This window comes from Orycteropus afer, unplaced genomic scaffold (genome assembly GCF_000298275.1).
Source record: "Orycteropus afer afer isolate SDZICR_OR568_19922 unplaced genomic scaffold, OryAfe1.0 scaffold00289, whole genome shotgun sequence".
NCBI classification, from domain to species: Eukaryota; Metazoa; Chordata; class Mammalia; order Tubulidentata; family Orycteropodidae; genus Orycteropus; species Orycteropus afer.
The window spans coordinates 1,810,022-1,830,424 of record NW_006921876.1 but is presented as its reverse complement, the minus strand read 5'-3'; the positions used below and the strand labels follow the sequence as shown (position 1 = coordinate 1,830,424).

Here is a 20,403-nt window from a genome sequence, read left to right as displayed (position 1 = left end):
GGGGAGGCAGGACAAGACACCCCACTACAGGGCCTATCATACTGTTGTTTGCAACCAGACGAAGTTTAAAGTTGCCAAAGTCCACACGGGCAACCAAAGTTGATAAGCTATCAGTAATCCATTAGGGGAATGCAATTAATTATTAACATAAGCTCCAAATCAAAAAGTCCTGTCAATACACACTCAAAATCCTTCAGGTTTACCATAATTAAATCACTGAGTAGTATTCTTCTTTCAGGTACCAGTTTTGGGGTCCTAATTCTCTCTTGTCTCCATTTTAAAATGTCCTTTTACCCCCTCTTATTACACCATTCTCATTTGTTAAAATTCTAACTCTTCAAAGCCACCTCCCTTCAAGAGGCTTCCTGATTCTGAAGCATAGTTTATCTACTTTTTTAAAAATGTTTTTAATTTATTTCTTTAGTTAATCTACTCTTATGTTTTTGAATGTAACCCACATTAAAAATTTTACACTGCAACTCCAGTACAACAAAAATTCACAAAATTTCCTTATCATATGCAATGTACTGATATAGTGTCAATTAAAAAAAAAGTGGTAAACCCACTAAATTGATTTCATAACCAATTATTGGGTTGTGATCCACTGACTTAAAACATTTTATATGGTTTAAGGAAATTAACACATTTCTTCCTTAAAATTATTTCTTCTCTAACTTCCTTAGACTTAAGTCTGTCCATTACAAGAGACTTCTGTATATACCCTGCATCCCTTACCATAGTATCTTGAATGTTAACAGATTTTCAACAAACATATGTTGAATGAAAGAATAGGCTAGCTCACTAACAGCTTGATGTTGGGCAATACTTTAGAGAACTAAGCACAAAAATATGACATTTTTCTTGTTACTATTTCCCATCTAAAAGATACACCACAGCTACCTGCCAGAAGACACATATAAGGATTTTCCATAGCTGAGGTGAATGGAACCTAGATCCAGGTGGCAGCTGGCCACCTGCAGAGGAAATAATCCTGATGTCTAATAGAAGCAGCTCTGATAGTGTAATGCCTCATGCATTTGAGTGCTAATCAGAAGGCTGGTGGTTCATTCAAACCCACCAGCCACTCCTCAGAAGGAAGATTAGGCAAACTACTTCTGTAGTGATACTGCCTCAGAAACCCAAGGACCTCCTAAGGAGGCAGTGAGTTTGGTTTTTGGTTTGTCCACTAGAAAAGAACAATGGGAGTTTAACCCGTGGTTTATTTTCTCAAGAAAGTCGCATTTCCGAGGCCTGATAGCCATCTCAAAAGCCCTCATCTTGGGAGGAAAAAGAAAAGCCGGAGAAATGAGAATGCAGTCATGATTGTGAATCTGGAGACTCATATCAGGTCAGGCTAGAGATTCAAAAAATCAAACCCCCCTCCATGGTTTGTGTTGCCAAGGTAAATCAACTTGCAGTAGGGTGGAGCAAAGATCCCTTTTTACTCCTCAGCTATTAAGTCAGCTGAAAGTAAGGCTGGATTTAGCTGGAGAGACTACAGCTTTCTTTGCTTACAGCCTACCAGGAGATCAAAGGAGCCCTGGTGACATGGCAGTTAGGCGCTCAGCTGCTGACTGAAAGGTCAGCAATTCAAACCCATCAGCTGCTCAGCAGGAGAAAAGACCTGGTGATCTGGTTCAGTAAAGATTTTAGCCTAGGAAATCCTGTGGGAGGAGTTCCACTCTGCCCTGTAAGGTCACTATCAGTTGGCATCAACTTGATGGCAATGGGTTGGGTTGGGTTGGGTTTGGATCAAGAGATCAATGATCAGATTTCTATAATACTTTGAAGTTTTGACACAGCCTAACTAGTTTGAGGGATTCAGAAAGAATGTGAATCTCTATTCTATCCAAAATTATGTCAGGGGCTCATGTACTAGCACCTGACACTGTCAGCCAAGAGTTAGAAAACCTTTGTTGCTGCTGTCAGCTGCCTGCAAGTTGGTCCCCAACTCATGGCACCAACATGCATAACAGAACAACATGCTGCCCAGTCCTGAGCCCCATGATCAGCTGCACATCAGACCATGGTAACCACAGCATTTTTGCTGGCTGATTTTTGGATGTAGATCTCCAGGCCTCTTCTTAGTCTGGAAGCTCTGCTGAAACCTGTTCAGCATCATAGCAACACATAAGATTCCACTGACAGAGGGTGTTGTATGAACCTGAGGTATACTGGTCAGGAATCACACCCAGGTCTCCTGCACAGAAAGCAAGAATTCTGAACCACTGAACCACCACTCCCCTAAAAAACCTTTAAAAACCCATTGCCATCATGTCAATTCTGACTCACAGTGACCCTAAAGGACAGGGGAGAACTGCTCCATAGGGTTTCTAAGGTTGTAAATCTTTACAAAAACAGGCTACCACATTTTTCTTCTGCAGGGCAGCTTGTGGCTTTAAACCACTGACCTCATGGTCAGCAGCTAAGTACATTACCACTGTGCCACCAGCGCTCCTCCTTCCAAAAAACCCCAACCCACTGCCATCAACTTGATTCTGACTCATAGCATCACTATAGACTGCCCTATAGGATTTCTAAGGCAGTGAATATTTATGGGAGCAGACTGCCTCGGCTTTCTTCCTCAGAGCAGCTGGGGGGTTTGAACTGCCAACCTTTTGGTTAGCAGCCCAATGCTTTAACGACATCATCACCAGATTTTAGAAACCTCAAATTGTTAATCATTCTGTTATCATCTGATGCTTTTGGCCGACAAAAAGGACAACTAAGAAAAATAACACTTTGTTCAACACAAGTAATCTATAGCAGGGACAGGTGCTTGAATAATTTCTTTTAGAAAGATCAGTGCAAGACCGGTCCCTATGAGGTGGAGGTTAAAGACATCCCAAAAGTTCAACTCTTCCAAATTGCCGTGCCACTCCATCACCTCTGACATCAACTCCTCCTTCTCCCCTCAGTAATGTCCCTCCTGTCTTAGGGTTCCATATTTCACTGTAACATCTCACAGAATTCCTAAGGAAACAGCTCATGTGGTGATAGTGGTGGAGGCTGGGAAGCTGGCAAGTCCTAGGTCTGTGGGTAGGTCTAGAGGATTCTCCCAACTCACCTGGTTGCAGGGGTTGGAGAACCCAAATCTGCAGGTCAGACGACAGCTGCTGTCTCAAGTCCAGGGATGAGATGACGACCAACCAAATGTAGAACTGGAGCAAGAGAGAAAACTTTCCCAGAACATTCACATATATACCACCCTCAAGGAAGCTAAGGGTGGTGACTTGAGTCACACCCTCCAATAAGGCGGGACTCAAGATATATCCCACCCTAAACAGGCATAGAGACTAAACTCACTCACTCACTGCCATTGAGTTGAATCCAACTCATAGTGACCCCTCCTTGGGTTTCTGAGGTGGTATCACTAACAGGAGTAGATTGCCCAACCTACCTTCCAAGGAGCAGCTAGTGGGTTTGAACCACCAGCCTTCTGGTTAGCAGTCAACTGCCTTAGGCACTATGCCACCAGAGCTAGGGTTTACAATGCATCATAAAATGGAGGAGGAAGGCTAGAAAAGCCACATTTAAGCAATTCACTGCAGGGATCAAAGCCTTAGTTACTCCTCTTCAATTGACATCTTTTTCTTTTTTCACCATCCCCCTCAAATCTCCCCTTCCCCCCACACATAACAGTTCTTTTAATCTCTATCCTTGCCTCTAGTCATGTCCGAGACACCCATAGCTGTCCTTTAACACTGCTGAAAGCATTTCCAGTTTAAAAAACTGCCATCAAAAATAAATAATAAAATAAAAAATAAATAAAAATTAAAAACTGCCATCCCTGGTCTGTATTCATGTGTAGAACAAGAAAGGTCATTATTTCTCCTTTTTTGCTCTTTCAAAAAAGATTCAACATGCCTTTAAAAATGGGGAAAAAAAATCTAAGTAAAAGATGAGACAATATATTTCCTCCCAGTTTGCTTATTTATATTTACCATGTTTACCAATTTCCTTCTTCCTGAAAAGTATATCCTTCTCAATTTTTTCTTTAAGCAGTTACCTCTTTAAATCTTTGTGTATCAAAAATATTATTTTTGTCCTTTATTCTATCAATATGGCACATACATTAATTTTTAGATGTTAAAGTAACCTTGCATTTGGGATAAATTCCACTTAATCATTGTCTTAGTTCTCTAGTGCTGCTAGAACAGAAATACCACAAGTGGATGGCTTTAACAACCAGAACTCATTCTATCAGTTTAGGAGGCTAGAAGTCCTAATTCAGAGTGCTGGCTCTAGGGGAAGGCTTTTTCTGTATATCCTAGTTCTAGGAGGTTCCCAGCATAGGGACCCTGGTCCAAAGGACATACTCTACTCTTGCCTTTTTCTTAATAGCAGTAGGTGTCCCTCTCTCTGCTGGTTTCTTTTTCCTTTTATCTCTTGTAAGATAAAAGGCCACAGGGAAACTCCTCTTTCATCAGATCAGGACTGTGACCTGAGTGAGGGTGTTGCATCCCACAGTAAGCTCCTTACATCAGATGAGAGATGATTATGTCATTATGTAACTGCCAAACTACTGAGAATCATGACCCAGCTAAGTTCATACATATTTTGGGAGGGCACAATTCAATCCATAACAGTCATGGTGATAATCTTGTTTATATGCTGCTAGATGCATTTGCTGATATTTTGTTGAAGATTTTTGCTTCTATATTCATAATAGACACTGGTCTATTACTTTCTTTTCCTTTGATATTATTTTCTGATTTTGGTCAGGGCAATACTGGCCTCATAGAATGAGTTTGGAAGAGTTCCTCCTCTCCCCCTGAAACTATGGCCCTGGGTTATCCATCAGACCTAGAACTGGACTCAATTCCACGGATTAGCTTTCAACCAAACAGTAGAAAGATCTACAAGTATAACACCTACCCCAGCGAGATGCACCCCTTGATCAATCAACCATGAGATATCAGAAGGGCAGCATTTGCATAGAGGGAAAACTGTACAGACAGGAATGCATAGATAAGGGCTCAGGGAAGGAATAGTTAACAGAGAGGAGATGGGAGGAGAGCATTTTACAGTTGGGGACTGTAACAGTGCAGTGAAATCAAATGTGCATGAACTGGTTTGAGGAAAACAAATCTGCTTTGTAAATTTGCACCCACATTACAATTAAAAAAAAAAAAAAAAGAGTTCCTTTTCTCCTAGTTTTTGGAATGTTTGTGAAGAATTAGCATTAGTTCTTATTTAAATGTTTAGTAAAATTCACCAGTGAAGCCACCGGGCCTTGGGCTTTCCTTTGTGGGTAGTTGATTATTAAATCAATCTCTATTTGTATAGGTCTATTCAGTTCTTCTCTTCTTGAGTCAGTTTTAGTTGTTTGTATCATTCTAGAAATTTGTCCATTTCATCTGAATTATCTAACTTGTTGGCATACAGTTGTTTACGTTGTTGTTGTTGTTATGTGCCGTCGAGTCAAACCCGACTCATAGCGACCCCTCCTTGGGTTTCCAAGGCGGTACCTGGTTTTAGTGATGAATCTTCTTTTTTTCTTGACCAGTCTAGCTAAAATTTTGCCCATTTTGTTAATCTTTCAAAGAACCAACTTTTAGTTTTGTTGATTTTCTCTAATGTCTCTGTTCCCTAGTTCATTCATTTCCACTCTAATCCTATTTAAAAAAAGAAAAAATTCTCTTCACCTTTGAATTAAAGTTTATAGCTTTACAACTGAATTCCAAGTTGATAGTTATTTTTCTTCACATTTTGAAATCATTATTTTGAAGTTAGTATTTCTTCATCCATTTCATCCAATATGGCAATTGGTTTCTGTATGTTTACTTTTAATATCTCCTTGTTATTGCTGTTAGTTGCCATCGATTGATTCTGACTCATGGTGATCCCATGCATGTCAGGGGAGAATTGCTCCATAGAGTTTTCAAGGCTTTTTGACCTTTCAGGAGCAGATCTCCAAAACTGTCTTTGGAAGCATTGCTGGATGAATGCAAGCTGCCAACCTCTGGCCAGTAGTCAAACACTTAACTGTTTATACCACCCAGGAACCCCTATTCCTTTGTCCTATGGCATCTATTGTGGTTGATAACAAGCCTGCAGCTAGTCTGTCTTTATTGTAAGCGATCTTTTCCACCTCTAGTATTTTTTAAGATTCTGTCTTTAGTATTCTATACTTCCACAACAGTATTTCTAGATTTGCTTTTCTTTATGAGTTTCTTCAGTTAGAGGATTCAGATCTGTACTTAATTCTGGAAAATTGTGAGTCTTTCTATAGTCCATTACTGTCTGTCACCCATTCTTTCCAGTCTAAATTACTGGAATTTCTACTTGACAAATGTTGGACCTTCTCATTTTCAGCTCCCTATTCTCTTCTTCTCATCCATAGGTCCCATTTATACTTCTCACTGCTGCAATTGAGGAGTCCTAGTGGAACAGTGGCGGGAGCTCTGGTAGCATAGTGGCTAAAGCACTTGACTGCTAACCAGAAGGCTGGCGGTTCAAACCCACCAGCCACTCCTCGGAAGGAAGGTTGGGCAATCCTACTTCCGTAGTGATACTGCCTCGGAAACCCAAGGAGGGGTCGCTATGAGTCAGGGCTGACTCGACGGCACATAACAACAACAACAACAAGTGGAACAGTGGGAGCTCTGGTGGCGTAGTATCTAAGGTATTTGACTGCTAACCAGAGGGCTGGTGGTTCAAACTCACCAGCCACTCCTCAGAAGGAAAGTTAGGCAATCTACTTCCATAGTGATACCACTTTGGAAACCCAAGGAGGGGTCACTATGAGTCAGATCTGACTCCACAGCAGTGTGTTTGGTTGGTTTTTTTGGTTTAGTGGCACAGTGGTTAAAATATTCGACTGCTAACTGAAAACTGAAAGGTTGGTGGTTCAAACCCACCAGCAACTCCGCAAGACAAAAGATGTAGCAGTCTGCTTCCATAAAGATTTACTGCTTTGGAAACCCTACGGGGCAGTTCCACTCTGTCCTATAGGCTCACTATGAATTGGAACTGACTTGCCGTCAATTTTTTTTTTAAGCAGAGGGTGCTACAATCCAATTGACTTTGTTTCTACAGGGGGTTTGGGGCTTTCAGCAGTCTTGGACAATCTTTATGTTAATTTTTTCTACTTGTGGTCCTTCAGTAGGTGCTCTGGTGGCCTAGTGCCTAAGGCACTGGACTACCAACCAGAAGTCTGGCGGTTCAAACCCACCAGCTACTCCTCAGAGGGAAGACTGGGCAACCTACTTCTGTAGAGATAGCACCTCTGAAACCCAAGGAGGGTTCGCTATGAGGGGTTATCTCATGGATATCTTTTTACTCTGACCAACACCCCAGGTCAAACAGTAATCTTCACTGCTGCTGCCTTAGGATGGTTAGCATGGATCTTCTAATCCCCCTCCAGCTCTCATTATCCAGGAGATTTAACTCCAGCAACTCTGAACCTCACAGGCTGGAAGCCCATCTTCCATTCAATACTTGGAATGAAAAACCTCAGTGCCCCTACCCTTGTATTTTGTCCATAATCTTGAGAGCTGGCTTTGAGTTTCCTTTCTTTCTTGTGCCTGGATATTTCCCTCCTCCTTTCCCTCCACTGCTTCTTTATTTTCCCCCAGTATAGTTTAGTAATAATAATAATAATTTCTATTTTGGCCATCATCTCTTTCAGTATTATCAGCTCTATCTGCCATATTAATAGAAACAAAACAAAACAAAACAAAACTCACAGCTGTTGAGTCGGATCCAACTCACAGCGACCACTCCTTGAGTTTCCAAGGCATTATCTCTATGGAAGTAGATTGCCCCATCTTCCTTCTGAGAAGTGGCTGATGGGTTTGAACCTCCAGCCTTCTGGTTAGCAGTCAAATGGCTTAAGCACTGTTGTGGTGGCGTTGTTATGTGCCATCGAGTCGGACCGACTCATAGTGACCCCTCCTTGGGTTTCCAAGGCGGTATCTCTACAGAAGTAGATTGCCTAACCTTCTTCCAAGGAGTGGCTGGTGGTTTTGAACCACCAACCTTCTGGTTAGCAGTCAAATGCCTTAGGCACTAAACCATCAGAGCTCCTTTAGGCACTAGAGCTCCTCCTATATTAATAGAAGTCTCCTTGTTTTCCTCATTTTTTAAAGAAAATAAGTTCAGATAGGAAAAGTTACTCAGAAGCTTAAATATACTAGGTATGGAGCCAGAAAGAGAAAGTAAGTTTTCTCCAATAATCTGAAATCACTGATAAATTAACTTCAGGCCCAAATTTTAAGGTTTCCACTACAAGGAGCTAGTCACTTCTAAAACTCCTTCCTTTTTCACACTACAGGTAGCCCCTGCCTTATAATATGGATCCATTCCTACAGCTTCATTGTAAACAGGTTCTCATGTAAGCTGAATACCTCATTTTAATTTTAGTTTTCATTGTTATTGCCTTTTATCATCAGTATCTTTATAAATCTGGTATTTATTTTTATTTGTCTTTGGGTGTTAGAAACATTACATATAAAACATCTGTGAGTGAACTTCTGAGAATGGGAACATTAGCAAATTACACACTGTTAACACTGTATGTAGTACCTATTACTAACAATAAAATGTACCCAAAACAAAACAAAGTAAAAATGGATAGTCATTTTAAGTGTATTCATCGTAACTCAAATATATTGTAAGCCAAGGACTACCTGTATTTAACAAAAAACTGCCCAAGTAAAAATGGCCCTGTAGCACCACAAAGAAATTAGGTTATTTCTTTCCTAGAATGAGTTCTAGAAGCATTGTATCATTTAAGAATGGTATTTCTAAATAAATAGCAAAATTATAGTGTTCTAAAGGGATATGATGGTGAAGCAAGCAGCCAAGGTGCTTTGAGAATATATTTTAAAGATTATAGACACATCATAAAGTAGATGTAGAGACGGGTAAACTTTTTTTTTTAAAAAGATGTAATGTAAAAGACCACTTTTGGGGGCTGACTCTCATATTAGTTAAAAGATAAGGTTGATTCTCTGATGGGAAAAGAGATTTATTAAAGAAAACAAAGTAAACACACAAAACAAGGGCCTCGTTTGTTCCAGAAGTGAGAATGCGCGACTCTTTTTTCCAAAGAGTTTCATTTACTAGCTCACAATGAATTACCTGGTTTAACAATGGAGCTGCACTTTGCATGCAGAGTACTAAATGAATGATTCTAACAAGTGCTATGGTTCTTGGAAGGAAAAGAACTATATCAATATAATAAACATTGACACTATTATAAACACAACTAAACAGTTACACAAATTTGTTTTTGTTTATTTCCCACCCAATGACGCAATCATTTGGCATTAAAACTGTAAAATAAGGCCAAAAAAACTACCCAGGAATAGAAAGCGAAACAAAACAAAACTGTAATATATTCAAATATTTGCCTCTCTGATGATTATGTAAGAGAAAAAGAGTACTAGGGAATCCAACTTAAAAAGACAAATTAAAAAAAAAAAATGCTTCCAAAGAGAATCAGAAAACTGATCTGTTAGAGACCAGTGACTCAATTTGTGTGATTTAGTGCTTTTTAAATTCTAGGTCTCAGCCTCATCTTCTGTCCTGCATTCTAAATGTAAACACAAATACATCTGAGGAACAGTAATACTCATGCCTCCTTAGCCTCTGCTGGGCTCTGCAACAAACCACCCAACAACTTTCTTGGCTTTCTTCTTCAAAGGAATTTTAAGTTAAAGTTTCTCTTCTTACACACTGTCATATAAAATGGGGAGTTCAGCTTCATCCCCTCCCTGTCATCACAGGAAATAAATAAATAATTGAAAAGGTTAAAGAAAACTTACTTTTAAAAGCCAACAAAGCAAGATAAGATAAAATCAAGCCTGAAGGGAATGGAAAAAGATTTAAAAGCAGGGCCAAAAAAGCAAATTAAATAAAATACACACACACACACACACACACACATTTCTCAAAACCCAGAGGCATGATGGTAACTTTCTAAACTGTACTGTCTAGATTTGGTAGGAGTTTACGTTTTCCAAAGCCAATTTCTGGAATTCTTCAACTGGATTCAGAAATTCCTAGCAAAGAGCCAACATCCAGGAAGAGGTTATTATGCAAGGAAAATGAGAATCTCAACTTACAGACATATATAAACAGGAATGAAGGCCACATACCTGGGAGAAAGGTTCAATAAAAACTCACACCCTTCCTGAACCTTCCTGGTACGCTTCCACTATGCTTCTTGAAAGTTCTTACTTTTAAAAACTCAAACTTGCTTAGTAAAGCTCAGTAACAAAGAGCAAAGGTATATGTGCCTTTATGTATATTTGGAAGGGGAGGAAATCAACATGGTACACTATAAAACAACTGAAATATATAGAAAAAACTTCATCTGGGATCTTTCCAGGCCTAGGAATAGGTAAAATCCTTCTTTGAAACATATCAAGTCACAGGTGTCATAAACGCAATCCTTAGGGAATATTAAATTAGCAAGGCCTGACTATGCCCTAAGCTGACTTATTACATGCCTTTCAAATCTGCCAGCAATAGCATTATCGAGTTGAAAAACTATGCTTTACAGATCTTTTTATCACCATTACTAATAGCTCAAAGAAAGTAACTCTACTTTAAGAAATTTGCAATGACTTCATTATCACCTCTGGTGCCAGAAATGGGACCGGTTTAGTAAGCACAGTTTATAGGTATAATTATTGCTCCTGCAGGTTTCTACAGCTCATGTTGGCTTTGAAGACTCTTAAGGATTCCTGTATTCACTCACTCCATCTACACAATAGCAGTACTACCTCCATTTGTTCTACAAAGGCAACAGGCAATTTCCATCTGATACTGAGAATGGGACTTGCTTCTTGGTGATAAAAGGTTTAAAAGAGAGAGAGAGAGAGAAAAAAAAAAGAGTTACTCAACTGGGTTGAAGAAAGGGAAAACACCCACACAAAAACCCAATTTCCATGTCTGTTGATCCTGCAAAAATCACAGCTGAGTTCAGAAATCTAATTTCCTTAATGAGCCTATCTATATTCAATCTGTCCAGTCACAGGAAGAATAGATTCTCGCACAGCTGGATGGCTGGTTCATGATGCAAGATTTGTCCTGACAGGAAAGCTAGCTTGTGGGCATATTTGCAAGGAGCTGGAACTCTGATGGTACCAGGCCAATTCCAGTACATGTGGCAAAGTTTGAAAGTCAACCTGCAGGTCAAGAAGAAAATATGATTCTTATCACCCTCCACCTTCAATTAGGAATGTGATTATGTACTTACAAGTATATGACACACTACATTCTAGTAAACTGGAGAACTGAGGGATACATGATGTAGCTTTTTGAAATCGTAACGAATAAATAGAATTGATTCTATTTCAACTGCTTATAAGTCAGAGGGCATGGGTAAATCCCCTCACTTTAGGTACCTCCCCCACTACCACCATCTAAGCCAGGTAAACAATAGGAGGAGAAAAAATTTTTTGCCTCAAGAAAAGGCTGTAGGAGGGTAATTACCCCAGCAGAGTATTTATGTAATCTAAACTCAAGGGCATCAGGTGTTAAATCTGGCTCTATATCATACTCATCTGGAGCAGTTTTCTAAAGATACTAATGCCTAAGGTCCACTCAAGCCTGAATATAAATCAGAATTCTTGGGAAGTGATGCCTGGACATCAGTATTTTTTTTTTAAAAAACTCCTTAAGTAATTTTACTCTACAACCAAGATTAACAATTACTACTCAAAAAGATACCATGAAGAAACTCAAAGGGTAAACATTCCTCAGGTGGGCAGTGACTCTACCTAGCTCAAAAACACACTGCCATTGGGTTTCCAAGGCTGTGAATCTTTATGGAAGTAGATTGCTTCATCTTCCTTCCACAGAGCTGCTGGTGGGTTTGAACCACTGACTTTCTGGTTAGCAGCCAAATACCTCATCTACTAGGCCACCAGAGCTCCCTGCTAGAAAGCCAGAATTACTTAAGAGTAAGAAAGAACAAGTAACTGATTGGCTCACCTCTGCATATGATCAGGGTTCAGATTTGCAGTGTTGAGAACACAGACATAATGTGTAGGAATGCCACAGCCCTGCCGTACATGATGGGCAAGAAGATAGAAATCTACCCTAATAAGGAAAAAGTGCAAATTAGTGATATAGGCTGACTTGGGTAAATAAAGCTGGGAAGGATCTTAGAGATCATTCTAGTTCCTTCATCTAAGGCTCAGAGAGGTTAAGTAATTGGATCAAGGACAAACAGTACCCAAACCAAGTTAGAATTCAGGTCTCCAAACTCAATGAGCTATTTAAGAATGAGGTTAGACATTACATTATCTGTGTAGAGGGGGGTAAGCACACATTATCTTATGAAAAGAATGTATGTTCAATATTTTATACTGAAGATATAACAGATTGGTTGTGGTCTTTAACAGTTTTAAAAGTTTTGTTGGTTTTTAAATAGTTTTTTTTAAGATTTTTTTTTTTTAACAGTAGAAATCTCCAAGGATTCCATACCACACTTCTCCAGGCAACCTCCCCCCCATGCCAATACCCAGGGAAGAAATAATTTCTCCAACCCACTGTTCTTCATGTTTTCCACCCACTTACCATTCACAACTTGTTACTGTATGATCTACCACAGTCCCAGGGGAGGGAGTCCCAAAGTGATCAGACGCAGCCAGGTAGAGATTGGTGCTGATTTTCTTCTGAACTACAAATACCACCATCTTGGGCTTATAATTCTCAAAAGATTCAAAACACTTCTGTAGCTGTGGAACCTCATAGTTGGCAACTGTCTTTAGCTGACCATCAGACACTCCGTCACGGTACACCACTATCTTCTCTGGTAGACAGTGGTTCACCTGAAATGACACCCTGGATGAGGTAAATCATGTGGTTCTTTAAGCACCACAGTGACAGGCTCACTCAAATTGCACATGGCAGTTGAGCCCACAGCTACTATGTCTGAAGGAGGGGGTAAAGCTTCTAATAATTTCTAGACATCTTCAGGATAGTAAAAGAGGTTTGATATAGCAAAGGTGTTTTATGAAAGAAAAAGAAGCAAGTTGAGTCATGTGCACATGGCTTCTCCTCAAACAGTGTTCAAGTTAAAAGGAATGCAGGATAATTATGGGCTGAATTGATCTTTCTTTTACTTGAATTTAACACTAATTACTGTCTAGGCAAAGAACAAGGTTAACTATAGAGAAATTCTAACATATGACCGTATAGGGTACAGATAAAAATCCTCAGATTTTTACGTGTAACATCCAAGTTGCTGACAAGTGAAAGTGTCCTTTACTAATATCCTAGAACCTGATATAGTGTGTAACATTTTTACTATAACTAAATAATTAGTAAACAGCCATGGTAAATTGTCCAAAGATCCAAATATGCTGGCTTGAATCAGTTTGAAGAATAATTTTTCTTCTATTTAGAGAAGGTCATTATGTTCTGTTCAAGTTCAACAGTTCAAGAAAGTAAGTTCAGTTCCATTTTGGACTACAGCTTCCTTTAAAAGTTTTTTGGTTTAGTTCATAGTTAATAAGTAGCAGCAGTTTTGGTTATAGCTGAGTGTAGTCCACTCCAGTGCAGCTCATGTTTTTGTTGTGAGGTGCCGTCAAGTCAGTTTCCACTCAGTGAGAGACCTTATGTAAAACAGAATGAAACACAGCCCAGTCCTGAGACATCCTCACAATCACTGCTATGCTTGAGAACATTTCTGAAGCCACTCTGTCAACCTATCTCGCTGAGGATCTTCCCTCTATTTTACCTAGCATGACATCCTTCTCTAGGGACTAGTCCCTTCTGACAGTATGACCCAAGAGTGTAAGAGATGAAGTCTGGCCATTCCTGCTTCTAAGTGCAGCTCATAATTCTCCTTAATACCCTAAATTATCACTGAGCTAACTATGTACACATTATACATTCTTTTCAGGTTATTCTACATGAAAATTTAAGTTTCAAAGAACTCTTTGTAAAGGTAAATAATCACCGGTAATCTTTTTGGAGTTTAAGTGTATTTCAAATATTTTTATAAGTGCCTTTTTTTTTTCCTAAGACACTTTAAGTGCATTCACAAGCATATAATTCATCTTCACATTCCAAGATGAGAATTACTGTTCCAGTTTGTAGTGTAGGGGTGTGTGTATATGTGAATACACACACACACACACACACGTATAAACTCAAACCAAACCCACTGCCACTGAGGTGACTGCAACTCATAGCAACCCCATTGGGTTTCCAAGGCTATAAATCTTTACGGATATAGATTGCTTCATCTTCTGCCCACAGAGCAGCTGATGGGTTTGAACTGCTGACCTTCCGGTTAGCAACCAGATGCCTTACCCATTAGGTTCCTTGTGTGTGTGTGTGTGTGTATTATTATTATTATTTTGCTAGTCTAGCATCTATATCACCTCTTTGGATAATAGTAGTCTAGGTCTCTAGACACTGCCCACTGGGGGGGAGGGCAAAATTCCTCCCCATTGAGAACCAGTGCTCTAAACAAAGGACATAAAGATGATTCAAGCCAATCCAACAGACTTCTCATCCTCTGCTCTGAATCTTGGGCAAAAAACAGAAAGAAAGTTGGAGTATGGTGCCTCAGTGGTGGTATCTCTTGAGTTCCCTGGTTCTGAAACTCCAGAAGCTACCCTATCTTCTGCCCATTTCCCAGCTTGGATCTTCAACTTCACCAATTCTCCGAGCCTCAAGCCTCGACATATTCTTGTCAATTAACTCTCATGTTGCTTAAGTTAGTCTGCATGCTTCTGTAACTTCTGAAAGACACCCAAGTGATAAGCTGTGATAAAAACAGGTAAACACAGAAGCTTAGGTCTGGAAAGATATGTATCATTATCAAAGAGCTAAATAAAATATGTAATACTAAATCAACTATGTTAAATTTTCTAGGTTGTCTAGTCCATTCTCATTTCATAAATGATAAAACTATGGTCGGTGTAGAGGTCAGGATAGAAGTGGTTTTATATACATACATTCAGTACTTATATTTAAATATTGTGATCTGTCTCCTATCCTGATCTACTTGACCTTTGTCACTATAATCAGTGCTAGGGGTATCAAGACAAATAAGCATAGATCTTGCTTTTAAGGAACTGGGCTCATCTGTTTTGATATCCTTAGTATGAGTACGGGACCTCTGGTGGCGTAGTGCCTAAGGCATATGACTGCTAACCAGAAGGCTGGCAGTTCAAACCCACCAGGCACTCCTCAGAAGGAAGGTTGGGCAATCTACTTCCATAGTGATACTGCCTCAGAAACCCAAGAAGGGGTCGCTATGAGTTGGATCTGACTCCACGGCAATGGGTTTGGTTTTGGTAGTACTGAGTACAGTTACAAGGGTCAAGTGGGCAATAAATATTTGCTGAATGCTCGAGATATCCTTTTATGTATACCTCCATTCATTTTTAAAACAACCCTTAGTGCCCACTAGATATGAGCCACTACACTAGTCTTAGATAATTAAAAAACTATGATATGTTTAAATCCTCATGGGGTTCAAATTAGAACTGGAAAGCCAAAGAGACAGGCCTATAAGAAATAAGCATAAGTATAAGGAATGTCTACCACTCATCTGTCATTCTGTCAAACTATGGTATGATATGCATGTTGCTGTTATGGTGGAAGCTATGGCACTGGTATTTCAAATACTAGCATGGTCACCCATGGTGGAAAGATGTTGGCTGCACTTCCAGACTAAGACAGACTGGGAAGGAAAATGAGGTTATCCACTTCTGAAAAACTGGCCACTGAAAACCTTGTTAAGTAACAGGGAAACTAAGTCTGATATATATTACTGGAAAACTTTATGAATAGCAGTAAAACACTCTCTGATATAGTGCCAGAAGATAAGCCCCTCAGGTTGGGGAAGGCACACAAAATATGACTGGGGAAGAGATGCTTCCCCAAAGTAGCTGACCTTTGATACGGATGGAGTAAAGCTTTCTGGATCTTCATTTGCTGATGTGCCACACTTAAAATGAGAAGAAACAGCTGCAAACATACATTACTAATTGGAACGTGGAATGTATGAAGAATAAATGTAGGAAAATTGGAAGCTGTCAAAAATGAAATGGAATACATAAAAAGAAATGGACTGGTATTGCATATTTTGAATAGGACAATCATATGGTCTACTATGCTGGGAAAGACAAATTGAAGAGGAATGGCATCACAGTCATCACCAAAAAAGACATTTCAAGATCCATCCTGAAGTATAATGGTGTCAGTGCTATGGTAATATCCTTATACCTACATGGAAGAACAGTTAATACAACTACAACTATTACTCAAATTATGCCCCAAACACTATAAAGTTAAAGACAAAGAAATTAAAGACTTTTACCAACCTCTGCAGTCTGAAATTGACCAAATATGGAATCAAGATATACTGATAATTATTTGTGACTGGAATACAAAAGTTGGAAACAAAGGAGGAGTACCAGCAGTGGGAAAATATGGCCTTGGTGACAGAAATGATGCTGGAGATTGCATGACAGAATTTTGCAAGACCAGTGACGTATTCACTGCAAGCACCTTTTTTCAGCAACACAAGGAATAAACTATACATGTGGACTTTGCCAGATGTAACACATGAGAATCAAACTGACTACATCTGTGGAAACAGGAGATGAAGAGACTCAGTATCATCATTCAGAAAAAGAACAGGAGCTTACTGTGGAACAGTATCTTGCTCATATGCACGTTCAAACTGAAGCTGAAGAAAGTTAGAAAAAGTCCATGAGAACCAAAATACAATCCCAATTATTATTGTTGTTGGTAGGTGCTGTCCAGTCATCTCTGACTCATAGCAACCCTATGCACAGCAGAACAAAACACCGCCCAGTCTTGCGACAGCTCCGCAATCCCTGCTATACTTGAGCCTATTGCTGCAGCCACTGTGTCAATCCATCTCACTGAGAGCCTTCCCCTCTTTGGTCGACCTTCCAACCTTACCAAGCATGACATCCTTCTCCAAGGAATTGTCTCTTCTGATAACATGACCAGAGTAGGTGAGACGAAATCTGGCCATTCTTCCTTCCAAGGAGTATTTCAGCTGTACTTCCTGAAGGACAGACCTGTCAGTTCTTTTAACAGTCTATGGTACTTTCAGCATTCTTCGCCAGCATCACAACTCAACAGCATCAATTCTTCTTTGGTCTTCCTTATTCACTGTCCAGCTCTTACATGCATATGAAGCAACTGAAAATACCATGGTTTCTGTCAGGTGCATCCTAGTCCTCAAGGAGACATCTTTGTTCCTCAGCATTTGAAAGGTCTTTTGCAGCCAACTTGCCCAGTGCTATATGTTGTCTGATGTCCTGACTGCTGCTTCCGTTGGTATCAATTATAGAACTAAGCAATGTGAAGTCTTTGACAGCTTCAGTCTTCTCCATTTACCGTAATGTTGCTTATAGGTCCAGTTGTGAAGATTTTTATTTTCTTTATATTGAGATGTAATCCATACCACAAGCTGTATTCTTCAATTTTCATCAGTAAGTGCTTCAAGTCATCCTCACTTTCAACAAGCAAAGTTGCGTTGTCAGTTATCATGAGTTGTTAATGATCCTTCCTCCAATCTTGATGCACGTTCTTCTTCATACAGTCCAGCTTCTTGGATTATTTGCTCAGCATATAGATTGAATAAGTATGGTGAAAGGATACAACCCTGATACATTTCCTTCTTGATTTTAAACCATGCAGTGTTCCCTTGTTTCGTTCAAAAGACAGCCTCCTGGTCTATGCACAGGTTCCTCAGGAGTACAATTAAGTGTTCTGGAATTCCCATTCTTTTCAATATTATCCACAATTTGCTATGATCCACACAATCAAATGCTTTTGCATAGTCAATAAAAAACAAGTAAACATCTTTCTGGTATTCTTTACTTTGAGCTAAGATCCATCTGACATTACCTACGATATTCCTTGTTCCACATCCTTTTCTGAATCCAGCCTGCACCTCCGGAAGTTCTAGGTCAATATACTGCTGCAACCGTTTCTGAATTATCTTCAATATGATCTTACTTGCATGCAATATTAATGGTATTGTTCTATAATGTCCACATTCTGTGGGATCACCTTTCTTTGGAATGAGTACAAATATGGATCTCCTCTAGTCAGCTGGCCAGGTGGCTGTCTTCCAAATCTCTTGGCATAACCAAGTGAGTGCCTCCAGCAGGGCATCTGTTGGTTGAAACATCTCAATAGGTATTTTGTCAATTCCTGGAGCCCTGCTCTTCGCCAATTCCTTCAGTGCAGCTTCGACTTCTTCTTTCAAAATCATTGGTTCTTAATCATATGCCACCTCCTGAAAAGATCTACCACTTCTTTTTGGTACAGTGACTCTATTCCCTCCATCTTCTTTTGATGCTTCCTGCATCATTCAATATTTTGCCCACAGAATCTTTCAATATTGCAACCTGAGGCTTACATTTTTTCCTCAATTCTTTCAGCTTGAGAAATACTGAGCTGTTCTTCCCTTTTGGTTTTCTAACTCCAAGTCTTTGCACATTTCATTATAGTAATTGGCTTTGTCTACTCAAGCTGCTCTTTGAAATCTTCTGTTCAGTTCTTTTATCTTGTCATTTCTTCCATTTGCTTTGGCTACTCTCTGCTCAAGGGCAAGCTTCAGAGTCTCTTCTGACACCCATTTTGGTCTTTTCTTTCTTTCTCATTTTTTTAATGACCTCTTGCTTTCTTCATGGATGATGCTCCTGATGTCATCCCACAATTCTTTTGGTTTTCAGTCAGTGGTGTTCAGTGCATCAAATCTTCTCTTTAGATGGTCTCTAAATTCAGGAGGGATATATTCAAGGTCATGTTTTGGCTCTTGTGGATTTGTTTTAATTTTCTTTGCATATGAGCAGTTGATGGTCTGTTCCACAATCAGCTCCTGGCCTTGTTTTGGCTGAAAACATTGAACTTTTCCATCGCCTCTTGCCACAGATGTAGTCAATCTGATTCCTGTGTACTCTATCTGGCGAAGTCCACGTGTACAGCCACCATTTGTGTTGTTAAAAAAAGGTATTTGCAATGAATAAGTTGTGGGTCTTGCAAAATTCTATCATGTGATCTACAGTGTTATTTCTGTCACCAAGGCCAAATTTTCCAAGTACCGGTGATTCTTCTTTGTTTACAACTTTTACATTCCAGTCACCAGTGATAACTAGTTAACACATCCTGATTGCACGTTTGGTCAATTTCAGACTGCAGAAGTTGATAAAAATCTTCAATTTCCTCATCTTTTGCTTTGGTGGTTGGTGCATAAATTTGAATAATAGTCGTATTAATGGGTCTTCCTTGTAGGCGTATGAATATTATCCTATCACAGACAGCATGGTACTTCAGGACAGATCTTGAAATATCATTTGTGATGATGAATGCCATGCCATCCATTTCTCTTCAATTTGTCATTCTTGGCATAGTAGATCATATGGCTGTCTGATTTAAAATGGCTGTTCTGGTTACCTAGTACCGCTCTGACAAGAACATACCATAAATGGGATGGCTTAAACAAACAGGAGTTTATTCTTACAATTTGGAGACTTTAAGTCCAAGTTCAAAGTGCCAGGCTCTAGGGGCTGGGTGAAAGCCCTTCAACCTTGGGGTCTAGCTCTGCCTCCTGCTCCCGGTTCACTGGAGCTAGAGGCATTTCTTTACTCAGACAGCTGCTGGCTGCTGAGGCTGAGAAGCCCCAAGATTGACAAATTAAAAGGCACAGTCCCGATATTACCAAATCACATGGCAGGCCATTAACTTAAGTCCACTGTAAGTCCCAAGGTTGGCAGAATATAGCAGGCTGCTGAGCAACGACACTGCTACATGCAGGGTCCAAGCATGCCACAGGCTAGAGACCATTCCCAAAGCTTCTCCTTATATACAGGAAGCAGACCACATTCCAAAAGCAGCTACTCAGCTGCTTGCGGTAGATCCAACCATGGAGATGATTGCCAGTCTCATCATGGGGAATAACTACCACTAGCTGCCCAGTCACTCAACCAGGCCCAGCCAAGTAGACACACAAACATAACTACCACAATGGCCCAAACCAGTCCATTTCAGCTCACTAATACCTAGGATATCAATCTTTATGTGTTCCATTTCATTTTTGATTACTTGCAATTTTCCTAGATTCATACTTCATACATTCCATGTTCCAATTATTAATGGATGTTTGCAGCTGTTTCTCCTCAATTTGAGTTGTGTCACGTCAGCAAATGGAGGTCTCGAAAACTTTAGTTTACCCGTATCAATAAGGCTGTGCAGTGTAGTAAATTATTTAGTGTGGCTTTTCTACCCATAAGTCTTTGTAAACTCCAAGGTGGGAATTGCTATTAGCAACTGAGGAGATCCTGATTGCTAAAGTCGCCCACCTAGGTTATTTCTGTTGGGCATGGCACAATACAATGTTCTGGGAGGTTCCCACTCTCTCTCACATGCTTAGAGTTC

At 39.8% G+C, this 20,403-nt stretch overlaps 1 protein-coding gene across 1 annotated transcript in view; it reads right to left on the bottom strand.

Annotated features, from left to right (window-relative positions):
• Positions 1-10,984: 10,984 nt before the first annotated feature.
• The window catches only part of PIWIL2 (piwi like RNA-mediated gene silencing 2), a 109,934-nt gene continuing 100,515 nt past the window's right edge, over positions 10,985-20,403 (bottom strand). The window contains exons 20-22 of the mRNA XM_007950816.1: positions 12,538-12,791; positions 11,950-12,057; positions 10,985-11,141 (exon numbers count right to left, since the gene is read on the bottom strand). Coding sequence (XP_007949007.1) covers positions 10,985-11,141; positions 11,950-12,057; positions 12,538-12,791 — 519 coding nt within the window. The remainder of the gene's footprint in view (positions 11,142-11,949; positions 12,058-12,537; positions 12,792-20,403) is intronic.